We start from the raw sequence: 13,560 nt of genomic DNA, 5'->3' as shown, positions 1-13,560 counted from the left end.
CCTCACTGAGCTGCTGGCTGTCCCCTGGCTGTGAGCTGCTGGCTGTCCCTGAGTGCAGAGGGCTGTGAGCTGCTGGCTGTCCCCTCACTCTGGGCTGCTGGCTGTCCCCTCACTCTGGGCTGCTGGCTGTGGGCTGCTGGCTGTCCCCTGACTGTGAGGGGCCCTGTCTCTGTCCCCTGGCTGTGGGCTGCTGGCTGTCCCCTGACTGTGAGGGGCCCTGTCTCTGTCCCCTGGCTGTGGGCTGCTGGCTGTCCCCTGGCTGTGGGCTGCTGGCTGTCCCCTGGCTGTGGGCTGCTGGCTGTCCCTGAGTGCAGAGACTGTGAGCTGCTGGCTGTCCCTGGGTGCAGAGGGCTGTGGGCTGCTGGCTGTCCCCTCACTGGGCTGCTGGCTGTGGGCTGCTGGCTGTCCCCTGACTGTGAGGGGCCCTGTCTCTGTCCCCTCACTGGGCTGCTGGCTGTCCCCTGACTGTGAGGGGCCCTGTCTCTGTCCCCTCACTGGGCTGCTGGCTGTCCCCTGACTGTGAGGGGCCCTGTCTCTGTCCCCAGACGCAAGTCCCGCTCGCCGTCCCCGCGGCGGAGGTCGTCGCCCGTGCGCCGCGAGCGCAAGCGCAGCCACTCCCGCTCGCCCCACCACCGCACCAAGAGCCGCAGTGCCACCCCTGCCCCCGAGAAGAAAGAGGCCACCCCTGAGCCAGAGCCCTCCGTGAAACCAAAGGAGACTGTTGTGCAAGAGGCAACTTCGAACAGGTGAGGAGTCTGTGTGTAGAGCCGTGTGTCGCCTTGAAAAAATGGAATTATTGTCCTGATACTTCACTGGAGCGTGGATTGGGTGATGCCCGCTGCTCCCTGTGCCCCTGTAACAGCCAAAGCATTTATTTTATAATCTTCAGCGAGGTGTCTTTGTCCTGTATATAATTGTAAGGGCAGTGTGCTCTGCTGCCACTGTCATTTCATTGTCTTGGTCACCACTGACACTTGTGACTGTGTCATCTTGACTTCCAGCTGGTTGTCACCATGTAGCCTCTATGTTGCTTATTCTCCTTTTTGAATCACTGTACCTTTAACTGTTCATTGTACATTTTAACTCTTTTCACAGTTCTGGAGCAATTTGTCAGAGAATGGGCAGGAGAATGTTTGTTGTAAGGGAATATCTTGGCAACTTGTAAAATGTTACTCTGCAAGCTGTGGTTTGTATGTGCTTACAAATGAAGTCCTTATTTTTAACAGTGATATTCCAAAAGCTCCTAAACCTGAACCTCCTGTACCAGAGACTAAGGAAACTTCACCAGAACGTAATTCAAAGAAGGAGAGGGAGAAGGAGAAGGAGAAGACTCGTCAGAGATCCCCAACTCGATCCAAGTCCAGGTCAAGATCCCGATCCCGTTCTCCATCTCATTCTCGACCCAGAAGGCGCCATAGATCACGGTCGAGGTAGGGCTTCAGGTGCTGGCTGAAGGTTGAGAACTTTCTGCTGAAGGTGCCACTTAATGTTCTTGGGTAGTGATGTTTTAGAGGTGTTGAGCCGTGGATGTTTTGGGCCAAATGAGAAAGATGCATTTGGTGCATAAATGTGTTGGTATTGTTTTGTGAGAAGATGCTCACAGTGACCAGCGCTGACCCAAGAAGGGTCAGTGGGCTGCTTAATACTAAATTTCTTTAGGGCATGGGTTTGATGCTGAAAATGCTGTGAAATACTTTCTTTACCTCCTTTTTTTATTATCCTACTACTTAATAGAGAGATGTTGTTAAACTTCAAAGCCCCGATTGTGTCTGTACATTTGACCTCCTCACCTAAACACAGCCCTTGGAGGAAAACAGCTCTGCACTCAGTGCCCTGAGGATAAATTTCCTCAACTCTAGAAGTTAGGTAGTTTCTTTTCACAGGAATTGCAGATTGTGACAGGTCTTCTCTCCCCTAGAAGGCGACCCAGCCCGCGGCGCCGGCCGTCCCCGCGCAGGAGGAGCCCGCCCCGCAGAATGCCTCCTCCACCCAGGCACAGGAGGAGCAGATCCCCCGTGAGGCGGTAAGAGCCCTGCTTTTTGAGACACCTGCAAGTGCCAAACATGGAGAGTTGAAGGGAACTGTAGCTGTGTTAGCAAAATCCCCCTCGTTCATCTCACCTTAGCGCTGGCAGGCGTGTGATGAGAGTGATGGAAGGACTGCACTGTCACATTTCTAAGTGTGCTGTGGGGGAACGCAGTTGCAGCTGTGAAATGATTTCTTCTGAGTTAGGGTAGTGATGAGAATTCCACCTTTTAGAAAAGTGGCTCTTTCAAAGCCTTTATTCTTTTTTAGTTCTTCAAGTGGCTTTGGGTAGCTCCCAGCACAGAGTGACACGACATCTCTTAGGGCTTTTTTACTTAAGTCTAAGTACTTTTCTTTCCTGCCTGGGGAAAAAAAAAGAGAACAAGTAATTGAATTTTACTCGTTGGGAATTTTTAATTATGACTTTTATTTCGATTACATAAAATTAAGTTTGGACTTGAAATATGTTTCTTCTTAAGATTCTTCAAGATTTGTCCTTTGGTGGTGAAAGTCACATTTTTCACAGCATAAGAATTTTTCTAGAGGCAAAGCTCTTAGCTGCCTTGGAAAGTAAATGATGTGCTTTTGGCAGTGTCAAAATAGACATTTATCTTCGTGGGGAGAGAACAGATTCTGATCCTCTTCATAGGAAGAGAATCAAAGTGATGCTTCTTGTGTACAGCAGTTGTTTTTGAGGAAGGAACACTTCTCTCCCTTTCTGTGACAAGGTGATGACTATTGCCTGAGTTTGTCAATATGTTCATTTCACACAGTTACTGGGAAAACTGTGAAAAGTATCAAACATGTATGTTGCAAGATGTACAAGAGCTCCCTTTCAGCAAATGTTTATCTCACTCAAGGTAGGGTTTCTTTTTTCCAGGTTCTCAGGAATTCTGCAGCCAAAGGTGGATTCTGCAGGTACACAATTGCAACAGAACTTGCCACAAATTTTGCCGCAGAATTCTGAGGCCCTACCTTTTAAAATTGCAAAGTAAAGATGAAAGACTAAAAACATAAGGATGGATAGATGGATTCTGAATTGTTAAGTTGTTAAGTTGTCTGAAATTTTCACCTCCTGGTGTAAAAAACATTTTAGTGTCCTTGCACACTAAACTCTTACCCAGATCTGCTCTGGAGATCATTAAGTCACATGTGCTAACACAGACAATTCTCTTAACCACCCAGAAGTCAGCCAGCCCAACCAAAACTAATTGTTTCCAGGGGCAAAGCTCAGCCATAGCCTGTAGATTGACAGAAAGCCAGTGAAGGTGACACTAACAATTTTTAGCTCACTATTGTAGTTTAAGAATAACTGTGAAAGATTGGTCGTTATCCTCCTCTTCTCCAAACCGAGTGTCGCAGGCTGTCCACCATGTTTGGGAAGTGCTGTTGTCTGTGGCTCAGTGTCTGTGCTTGCAAACAACTGCAGTTCTTTGTTCTTTGTGCTGACATGTTCCCCTCTGTGGCCGGCCAGGACCTGATGTGGGCTTTGATTTGCAGGAGAAGACGCTCCTCGGCCTCGCTGTCCGGCAGCAGCTCCTCCTCCTCGTCGTCTCGCTCCCGCTCTCCACCAAAGAAGCCTCCCAAGAGACCCGTGTCCAGCCCTCCCCGCAAAACACGGCGGCTGTCCCCGTCAGCCAGCCCCCCACGGCGCCGCCACCGGCCCTCGCCCCCCGCCAGCCCCCCGGCCAAGGCCCGGCGCTCGCCCAGCCCGCAGCAGTCCAACCGCGGCCGCAAGAGCCGCGCCTCCGCCTCGCCCAGCAGGCCTTCAGGTGAGGGACCCCTTGGGGCTTCAGGTGAGGGACCCCTTGGGGCTTCAGGTGAGGGACCCCTTGGGGCTTCAGGGGAGGGACCCCTTGGGGCTTCAGGTGAGGGACCTCTTGGGGCTTCAGGTGAGGGACCCCTTGGGGCTTCAGGTGAGGGACCTCTTGGGGCTTCTTCAGGTGAGGGCTCTGTCAGGGCTGCTCCAGGAGAGGGGTCTGTCAGGGCTGCTCCAGGAGAGGGGTCTGTCAGGGCTGCTCCAGGTGAGGGGTCTGTCAGGGCTGCTCCAGGGGAGGGGTCTGTCAGGGCTGCTCCAGGAGAGGGGTCTGTCAGGGCTGCTCCAGGGGAGGGGTCTGTCAGGGCTGCTCCAGGGGAGGGGTCTGTCAGGGCTGCTCCAGGGGAGGGGTCTGTCAGGGCTGCTTCAGGGGAGGGGTCTGTCAGGCCTTCAGGTGAGGGCTCTGTCAGGGCTGCTCCAGGGGAGGGCTCTGTCAGGGCTGCTTCAGGTGAGGGGTCTGTCAGGGCTGCTCCAGGGGAGGGCTCTGTCAGGGCTGCTCCAGGGGAGGGCTCTGTCAGGGCTGCTCCAGGGGAGGGCTCTGTCAGGGCTGCTCCAGGGGAGGGGTCTGTCAGGGCTGCTTCAGGTGAGGGGTCTGTCAGGGCTGCTTCAGGTGAGGGGTCTGTCAGGGCTGCTCCAGGGGAGGGGTCTGTTAGACCTTCAGGGGAGGGGTCTGTCGGGGCTGCTTCAGGTGAGGGCTCTGTCAGGCCTTCTTCAGCTGAGGGGTCTGTCAGGCCTTCTCCAGGTGAGGGACCTGTCAGGCCTTCTCCAGGTGAGGGACCTGTCAGGCCTTCTCCAGGTGAGGGATCTGTCAGGCCTTCTCCAGGTGAGGGATCTCTTGGGGCTCGGCTTCCATCTGGGGCTTCTGTTCCTTCAAAGAGCCCCTTGTGTTTTGTAGGGGTGGGAAAGTGTGCAGGGGTGGTGTGAATTGCAGCTGAGCTGTTTGGTTTTGTCTTGTAGCACCCAAGCATAAGAGTACTGAGAAAAGAGAATCTCCTTCGCCAGCACCCAAGCCCAGGAAAGCAGAATTGTCGGAATCAGGTATGGCTCTGGCTTCTCAGCTCTGCTCCTGGGTGGGGTTTCCAGTCAAAAATACTCAGTGCTGAGCCCTCCTGGCATTGAAAGCAAGAGTTTTCAGAACTCTAAAGATGAGCACTCCTACTGCCTCATTGCATGCAAGATTGCTGGGAATAAAAGTTCAGCCAAAGTGTTCAGCCTTATGTTATTCTAAGATCTGAGTGGGGGAAAACCTTGGTTGTGTGCTGTCCATAACTTTGCTTCTGCCTGCATAAGACAAATCTGTATCCTTGGTTTGAGTGGCCTGTCCTTGTGTGTCCTTTCAGAAGAAGACAAAGGAGGCAAAATGGCTGCAGCAGATTCTGTCCAACAGAGGCGCCAGTACAGGAGGCAAAATCAACAGTCTTCATCTGGTATGGAGCACAAAATTCCCTAAAACCGGGTTGTAGTTTACTTCTGCAGGAAGTAGTTAAGTTCAAATACAGATTAAAACTGTTTGCTCTGTGCTCTGCAGTGCTATTGTAAACTTAATTACAGATTTGCCACTCATAATGAGGTCACTTTAATTATTGCTCAGGAAGAATGAAAGTATGACTTTTAAAGGTTATTAGATCTTTTGTTAATGGGCTTTTATCTTTAAAAGTCACGCTTCTAAACTCTTAACATCATGCACAAATATTGTGTGCTGTGGATTACTTCATCTGTCCTTACTTAGGACTCTTTTCTGCTTGAGATCAGTAAATTAACCTGGACATTTTGGTCCACATAGTTTCGAAAAGCAGCTGCAGTTAAACTTTTAAATTATCTATCTAGCTAAATTTTATGGGGACAGTTAGATAGCTACAAGTATTTTTACCCATTTCTGGTAGATTTATTTACTCCTTTAGTTCAACCAACCCTTTAGCTGATCTTGTAAATTTCGGGTTCTCATTTTGCGGGAGTGAGGATTGCCTTGAACTGCAGCATTACCCTGTTAGCGAGCAGTGTCACAAGCCTCATTTTCCAGAGAGTGATTCTTCTACGTTTGCAGATTCTGGTTCTTCATCTTCCTCAGAGGAGGAGAGGCCCAAGAGGTCGAACGTGAAGAACGGGGAGGTGGGCAGGCGCCGCCGGCACTCGCACTCGCGCAGCCCCTCGCCCTCGCCCCGCAAGCGCCAGAAGGAATCCTCCCCTCGGTAACTGCTTCAGCTTATCTCGCCCCTTCCTCTCTCTCTGCAACTCTGTTTCTCTCTCTGCAACTCTCACCCAGCACACATCCAGTCGTGCCCACTCTGCCCAGTGTTCTCTCAAGATTTCCTTGCCATTATGCGCTCATTTGGTGAAAATCGCTGTGACCTTTGAAAGTGTGAATTTTTGCCTCAGATCCGTGGCAGATCTGTTTTGTTTTGTTTTCCCTCCACTGCTCTCAGGATGCAGATGGAAAAGAGGTGGCAATCACCAGTGATGAAAAGGTTGGTTAGAAATTCATCTCTTAAACAGCCTGTCATTTGTTTTGGCATGGATAAGCATTTGCCATCCTTGGTCCTTTAGACTTCACACTCACTCAGTGAGGGAGATTCAGACTGATGTGTTGGACCTGGAACCATTTTATTGTCAAAAAAAGAAGGAGCAGCACCTTCTTTGTCTCTCACTGCTCACCCCTTTATTAATTCACATCAGCCTGTGACATCAATAACTTTGCTGTTGTTACATCTCACTGATGCCTGAAAACAGCTGAACACTTGTGTTCCTCAGGGGCTCCTTGCTCCAGACACCCAGCTTTGGGTGAGCAGTGTTGGATTCCTGCTGCCACTGACTCAGACCCTCCTGCACACTTGCAACAAGCAATTAAGATCTTGATCATCTGGGTCAGAGATGGTTGGAGTTTTCACAACTCTCATTCCTCAGTTCATGAGATACTTGGAACTACTGGAAGTAGACAATCAGTAAAACAGCAGTGACTTTTTTATTTGTGACACTTTTTGTTCTGTGTTGATGCAGGAATGTAGAAAGGTGCAGGAATCTTGATGGGTTTATTAATTGGGTGTAATGACCCTTGAGCAGGCTGTAATTAAGCCCTAGCTAGCAGATACTCACAGCACACATCATGATGTAGGAGATAAGGATGACTCCCTCACCAATACACTCCTTCCTAATTATGGATCCTGTCAAACATTTCTATGGAAAACAGGTTGGGATTCAAAGGCTTTGATCTTGTTTTGCAACATGGTGAATTCACGTACTGCCTGTTGCATAAATAGATGTTTAATTAGGCCAGTTAGTACGTTTGAAGGCTGGGGGTTTTTTGGATCATAAAAGAACATTGTATTTTGGAGCAAACTCTTTATCTATAAAAGTGTGTCTCATTGCCTTGGAGAACAATACCCAGATATTTGAAATCAAATCTCACTTCATGTAAATGAGCTGCTTTGCTTTTTAATTGCTCTCATTTTTCTCTTATCCAGTCATTTTATCTTAATTGCCTTTTCTTTTAAAAAAAGGAATATTTCACTTTACCAATATTCCACTCCTTTAAAATTCTATGCAAGTATGTTTTAGATTAAAATTCCCCCTCCAGAAGTCTGTTGTAAACCCTGCAAAGCAGAAAATGGCTCATTTGGTGAACAGTTTTAATCCAGAGAGCTGAGGTTTAGCAACCACTCTGGTTTCTTTCACCACACTTCAAGAAATAAATAATTTTGGGTTTCAGATGGAGCACAGTTTCACACTGTGAAGAAAATTACCTCCACCCAAGGCAAAATCAGCACATGATCCATCACTTATTCCAGCCATTTGGTCTTTCTCTGGCTACAAGGTGGTGATGGATCAGGTTGTGCAGATGTGGAGTTGTGTCCTGGCTGATGTGATGGGCTCAGGGTCACAGTGAGACACCCGTGGTGGGCTCAGGGTCACAGTGAGACACTCGTGGTGGGCTCAGGGTCACAGTGAGACACAGTGGTGGGCTCAGGGTCACAGTGAGACACAGTGGTGGGCTCAGGGTCAGTGAGAGACCCTTGGAGGGCTCAGGGTCACAGTGAGACACTCGTGGTGGGCTCAGGGTCACAGTGAGACACAGTGGTGAGCTCAGGGACACGGTGGTGGGCTCAGGGTCACAGTGAGACACCCGTGGTGGGCTCAGGGTCACAGTGAGACACCCGTGGTGGGCTCAGGGTCACAGTGAGACACAGTGGTGAGCTCAGGGACACAGTGGTGGGCTCAGGGTCACAGTGAGACACCCGTGGTGGGCTCAGGGTCACAGTGAGACACAGTGGTGGGCTCAAGGTCACAGTGAGACACCCGTGGTGGGCTCAGGGTCACAGTGAGACACAGTGGTGGGCTCAGGGTCACAGTGAGACACAGTGGTGGGCTCAGGGTCACAGTGAGACACAGTGGTGGGCTCAGGGTCACAGTGAGACACAGTGGTGGGCTCAGGGTCAGTGAGAGACCCTTGGAGGGCTCAGGGTCACAGTGAGACACAGTGGTGGGCTCAAGGTCACAGTGAGACACCTGTGGTGGGCTCAGGGTCACATACACATCTGCTGAGCTCAGGGTCACAGTGAGACACTCATCATTTCATACCCTACAGAAAGATTTAAGCACATTTCTTCCCATGAGCGTTCCCGGTAGAATCCCATGTAAAGCTGCATGAACAGAGCAGATTCTATGCAGTGAGAGCAGAGCACGAGGCAGCCCGTGGCTCAGCTGGCAGCCCCCTGACCTGACCACTGACCAGTGCCTGTTTCCTGCAGCAGGAGGAGGAGGAGCCCCTCGCCGCCCCCCGCCCGCCGGCGCCGCTCCCCTTCCCCGGCGCCCCCGCCCCGGCGCCGCCGCTCGCCGTCCCCTCCTCGCAGAAGGTACCACACCCCGGGCAGCCCCTGCCTGCCCTGGGCTCCCTGTGCCTGCACTGGGGACCTCGGGGGGCTGTGCTCAGGGTGGGATTGGGGGTGGTGGGCGCCTGGCCTGGCTGTCGTTGGGTTGGGCTGCAGATCCTGAATTGGAATCGCAGGACCGTGGGATGGTTTGGGTTGGGAGGGTGCTTAAAGATCATCCAGTCCCACCTCCTGCCATGGGCAAGGACACCTTCTGCTAGCCCAGGTTGCTCCAGGCTTTGTCCAGCCTGGCCTTGGATGCTTTCCAGGGATGGGACAACTGCAGCCTTTCCAGATAACAACTTTTAAATGTTTTTATTTTAAACTATTAAAACTCGTAAAGAATTCTAGTTTAAATTTTGAGAAGCCTACAGAACTCTAGAGAGTCCTTTTCCCCCTCTTTGGGTGCACTGCTGGCCGATTGCCATGCCTGGGTGGGCCCTGACTGTCTGTTCTCTTTGCAGGTCTCCATCACCACCCCCGCGCAGACGTTCTCCCTCTCCACGGAGATACTCCCCCCCGATCCAGAGGCGATATTCCCCATCTCCCCCTCCCAAGAGGAGAACAGCTTCTCCTCCTCCCCCTCCCAAAAGAAGGGCCTCCCCTTCCCCTCAGTCCAAGCGCAGAGTCTCCCACTCCCCACCGCCAAAGCAGAGGAGCTCCCCTACAGCTAAACGGCGCTCCCCTTCTGTATCTTCCAAGCATAGGAAGGGCTCTCCTCCCAGCAGATCCAACAGGGAAACACGTTCTCCACCACAAAACAAAAGGCATTCACCTTCACCACGGCCTCGAGCTTCCCACCCCTCCTCCAGCCCTCCTCCACCACGCCGAGGAGCGTCGGCGTCACCACAGAGGAGACAGTCACCCTCCCCCAGCAGCAGGCCCATCAGGAGGGTGTCCAGGACACCAGAACCCAAGAAAACAAAGTAAAAAAAACCCTCTTGGCTACTTTGGGTTTGATGTGGGGTTGTTGTTTAGTTGTAATGCAGTGAAAGTAGTTAAGGAATTGTAGAATGACAGGATGGTTTGGGTGGGAAGGGACCTTAAAGCCCATCCAGTGTCTCCCCTGCCATGGCAGGGACACCTGCCACTGTCCCAGGCTGCTCCAAACCCTGTCCAGCCTGGCCTTGGGCACTGCCAGGGATCAGGGGCAGCCACAGATTCTCTGGGCACCTGTGCCAGGGCCTCACCACCCTCACAGGGAATAGGTTTTTCCCAGTAGCCATTCCCCTTGTGCTGCCTGCATGAAAAAGCCTCTCTCCCTCACTTATAAGATCCTGCCATGAGATCTCCCCAGACCCTTCCCTTTAATTGCTGGCTTTAGAGAAAACCTAACTTTGTCCTTAAACCTGACTGTGGAAGGGGACCAACGCTTCTCACTAGCTCAGAAATAATTCCATAAGTGGTCATTCATGATAACCTGCTAAAATTCTAAATACTTTTATCTTTAGTGAGATGCTGCTTTTGTGAGCAGACAGTGAAAAGTGGGGTGCTGGTTTCTGAAGTTTTTCAGAAGGGAAGTGTAACTGAAGGGAAAGCCTTGCATAATTAAATAGCATTGCTGTTCTCTTGACTTTTAATGTGATTCTAACTTAAACCAGCAAGGCAGCAATCAGTTCTGGGCAGCAGCAGGGTTGTTTAACAGCTTTTCAGGCTGCATTATCCCTCTGCATTACGGATCCACTCTGCAACTGGATTGTTTTGCCTTTTGTTCATCTATTTTTTTTAAATCAATTTAAATCTTCTTAGTGCAGCTTGACCAGGTTAAAGCACAGGTGTTCGTTTGGCTCTTGTGTTGCTGCTGCCTTGTTTTGTGTGTGACCTGTGACTCTTGTGTCCCCAGGGCTTCCACCCCCAGCCCCCGGCGCGTGTCCTCGTCCCGCTCTGCGTCAGGGTCACCTGAGACAGCTCCCAAAAAGCACCAAGGACCTGCCTCTCCTGCCCGCTCTCGCTCTCCTTCTGCAAACTGGTCACCTGCAAAAAAGGCCAAGAGCCCAACCCAGAGCCCATCACCTGCCAGGGTATTTGTCTGCTCGTAAAGCAGCGCTGCTTTGGGTTCCAGGGAAGGCTGAGCTGCTGAGCAGCCTCGGGGTTATTCACAGGGGTAAACCTGCTCAGGGTCATTCTTCATAGTTAAAAACTTCTAAAAACAATTTGTAACGTAATTTTTTTTCGAAGTGTGGAAGAAAATGGTGTTTTGTAGAAAATCAGACTTCCGGGGAAAAGTCTGTCCTTTTTCATGAGTGTACATGAGTTTCATGGTCAACAAAGTGAGAGGGGCTTGTTTATGTTCAGTATCCTGTGTGCAAACTCAGAGTATTCCAACAGATTGTTTGGTATCTTCACCTCTTCTTCTGAGGTGTGTCCCAGGGACACTTCCATTCTTTGCCAGAGGAGTTGGAAACCTTTAAGACGAGTTGTAACATCTGTTGAATTATTTCTTCCAGAATTCAGATCAAGAAGGTGGTGGCAAGAAGAAGAAGAAAAAGAAGGATAAGAAGCATAAAAAGGATAAAAAGCACAAGAAACACAAAAAGCATAAGAAGGAGAAGGCGGCGGCGGCCGCAGCGGCTGCTGCTGTGGTTGCAGCAGACACCACCTCAGTACAGGGAGACCAGGAAGCAGAGACAGAACCCAAAAAGGTGAGAATTTGGGACTTTGTAAGGGCCCAGTGTGAGCAGACAGGGTGGGTGTGCACTGCTCTGGGGGTGGGATTTGGGGCGTGGGATTCCCTGTGGGGATTTCAGTGCTGGGGAGGGCTCAGCCTGCCTGGGCCTGGGGTGTTTGAAGCAACTCTCTGTGTTTGTTTGAAGGAGACAGAAAGTGAACCCGAGGACAACCTGGATGACCTAGAAAAGCACCTGAGGGAGAAGGCCCTGAGGTCCATGAGGAAGGCGCAGGTGTCCCCCCCCTCCTAGGCCAACCCTTTGATATAATGTACATTTTATTTGGTTTGTACTCAGAATTCAATTTCAAAATTGCTAAATGTGTTTGAGCTTTAGAATATAACATTTGTTGTAATAATTGCTAGGTTGAGGTTCACCATGTACAAAGGGCATGGATTTACATTACAAAAGGTGTCCACAGTGTACTAGTGACATTCTTTCATTGACAGCATAATTTCATTTAGAGTGAGACTTTCTAGAAGCAGTAGGAATTTGTTTTGGAGGTTTGAAACATGACCGTCAGTTCCCTCATTTCTTTGAAATCCAACAGAGCCTTGAGCAGAGCTTGTGAGGGTCTCATTTGACTTCTTTTGTATCACTTACATGATGCTACTAACCTTTGTGGTTTGTAGGCTTGCCCAGGAGTTAAAACCACTGCAGAATTCAAGGAAGTACATCTCTATTTTAATGCTTTCTACTGTTGCCTGTATAGTCTCCATTAAAGCCAATCAAGAATAGCAATTTAGAGTGGTACATAAATGAAAGCATGTTGTTTACCAGGACACTGTGGGTTTATATTGATGTAACATGTTGATTTGGAACACTGGAATTTCATTTGTATTTTTATGTTCTTTTTTTAAAGGGCAATTTCCATGATCAGCAGTCCCAGGAAAAAAAAAAATAATTCCTTCAGTTCCATAAATTTTGTTTGTGAGCTGTCGTTGCCCCATTCATAAATCTTGTCTCGTTACGGTTCTTCAGAATGGTCTGAGCAACTTTCAGAGCTGTGTTCTTTGAAAGTTTAGAGGAACCTGAACTTTGGATATTGTCATGTTTTCACTGTTCTTTGTTTTTGTTTTTTTAACTAAAGCTATATAAAGCTTGTGGATTAAACAAAATAAATTTCTAAATTTAAACAGATGTTGGCTATTTTTATCTGGACGTTTACATTTGCTAATCAGCTTTGTTTTGTGCAGGGCTAATGACTGCTCAGAGATGAGAAAGCATTTGATCCACTGTGCTGGCTCTGGAAAAATTGGGGCTTTTAACTGGCCTGGCAGAGCAGGAACAGCCCTTTAATTAGTGATGCTCCTGTGGAGTTCTTGCCAAGGAGGAATCAAACCTGGGCAGTGCTGTGAGAGGATGGAGGAGCTCAAACTCAATATTTGCTGTGAAAGTTTCTGGTCAGAGCAAGTCAAGGGTTTCAAGGCCCTGTAAAAAATGGACATCAGGTTTGATTTGCTTGGAGGAGGAGCTGTGGTGGTGTGAGAGCTCATCTGAGGATCCTGGGGGTTCCCCCTGCCTTTCCATAATCATGGAATCACAGAGTGGGTTGGGTTGGAAGGGACCTTATCAGCTCCAACCCCCTTTTAATCACACTGCAGACTTGCTGGGTCACTGCTGCTGTGGAATTCTTGTAAAAACTCCAGCTGTGTTTCTGGAACCAGCTCAGTGCTGAAGCCTGAGGTTCCTCTGGAAGGAATGTTGAGTTCCTGTGTGCAGTAGCTGTGGTGTGCAGAGTGAAGTGTGGAGGTTGGTGGGTCTATCTGGCCCTTGTGCAGGGTTTCACCTCAGGCAGGGCTGCTCCAGGGCCTGGATGGGAGAGGAGGTTTCAGAGCAGCTCCTTCTGCACTTCCCTCTGTGCTGAATCTTGTTTCTTCTCATGAATATCATTGTGTGCTCAAGTGCTTGTAAACCTCCTCCAGCAGCTGGAATGCTGAGGATCACCTGGTTTTTAAAATGTGTGTGATAAATTCCAAGCAACTTCTGCACAGAGGCGTTTTTCAAAGTCCATCTGGGTGAGTTTGGTGCCTGTGGAGCCACAGACCTGAACTGGGGACGTGCTGATCCTCATTCACTTGGGTTTTCCCTGGATGTCCCAGGCAGAGCCCGCAGGGGTGCAGCTCCCCAGGGTTTAATGCCTCCTCCTTTATCATCCCAATCTTGCTTCCACCCGGGTTTGGTGACCTCT

The 13,560-nt window shown here is 49.9% G+C and overlaps 1 protein-coding gene across 6 annotated transcripts in view; it reads left to right on the top strand.

Annotated features, from left to right (window-relative positions):
- Positions 1-12,509, top strand: part of SRRM1 (serine and arginine repetitive matrix 1) — a 19,252-nt gene extending 6,743 nt beyond the window's left edge. For 2 of the 6 annotated variants that reach the window (XM_066335033.1, XM_066335038.1), the window contains 13 exons: positions 546-746; positions 1,227-1,430; positions 1,919-2,023; positions 3,526-3,797; positions 4,799-4,879; positions 5,182-5,268; positions 5,886-6,030; positions 6,265-6,306; positions 8,584-8,688; positions 9,168-9,629; positions 10,547-10,724; positions 11,151-11,345; positions 11,517-12,509. In XM_066335033.1, coding sequence (XP_066191130.1) covers positions 546-746; positions 1,227-1,430; positions 1,919-2,023; positions 3,526-3,797; positions 4,799-4,879; positions 5,182-5,268; positions 5,886-6,030; positions 6,265-6,306; positions 8,584-8,688; positions 9,168-9,629; positions 10,547-10,724; positions 11,151-11,345; positions 11,517-11,621 — 2,182 coding nt within the window. In that variant the 3' untranslated portion in view covers positions 11,622-12,509. The remainder of the gene's footprint in view (positions 1-545; positions 747-1,226; positions 1,431-1,918; positions 2,024-3,525; positions 3,798-4,798; positions 4,880-5,181; positions 5,269-5,885; positions 6,031-6,264; positions 6,307-8,583; positions 8,689-9,167; positions 9,630-10,546; positions 10,725-11,150; positions 11,346-11,516) is intronic. The other 4 variants (XM_066335035.1, XM_066335034.1, XM_066335037.1 and 1 more) reach the window with 4 other exon arrangements.
- The last annotated feature ends 1,051 nt before the right edge of the window (positions 12,510-13,560 follow it).

The sequence above is a fragment of the Sylvia atricapilla genome, chromosome 24 (genome assembly GCF_009819655.1).
Source record: "Sylvia atricapilla isolate bSylAtr1 chromosome 24, bSylAtr1.pri, whole genome shotgun sequence".
Classification (NCBI taxonomy): domain Eukaryota; kingdom Metazoa; phylum Chordata; class Aves; order Passeriformes; family Sylviidae; genus Sylvia; species Sylvia atricapilla.
Note: the sequence above shows the minus strand (reverse complement) of the source record. Positions and strands in the feature narration are given on the sequence as shown.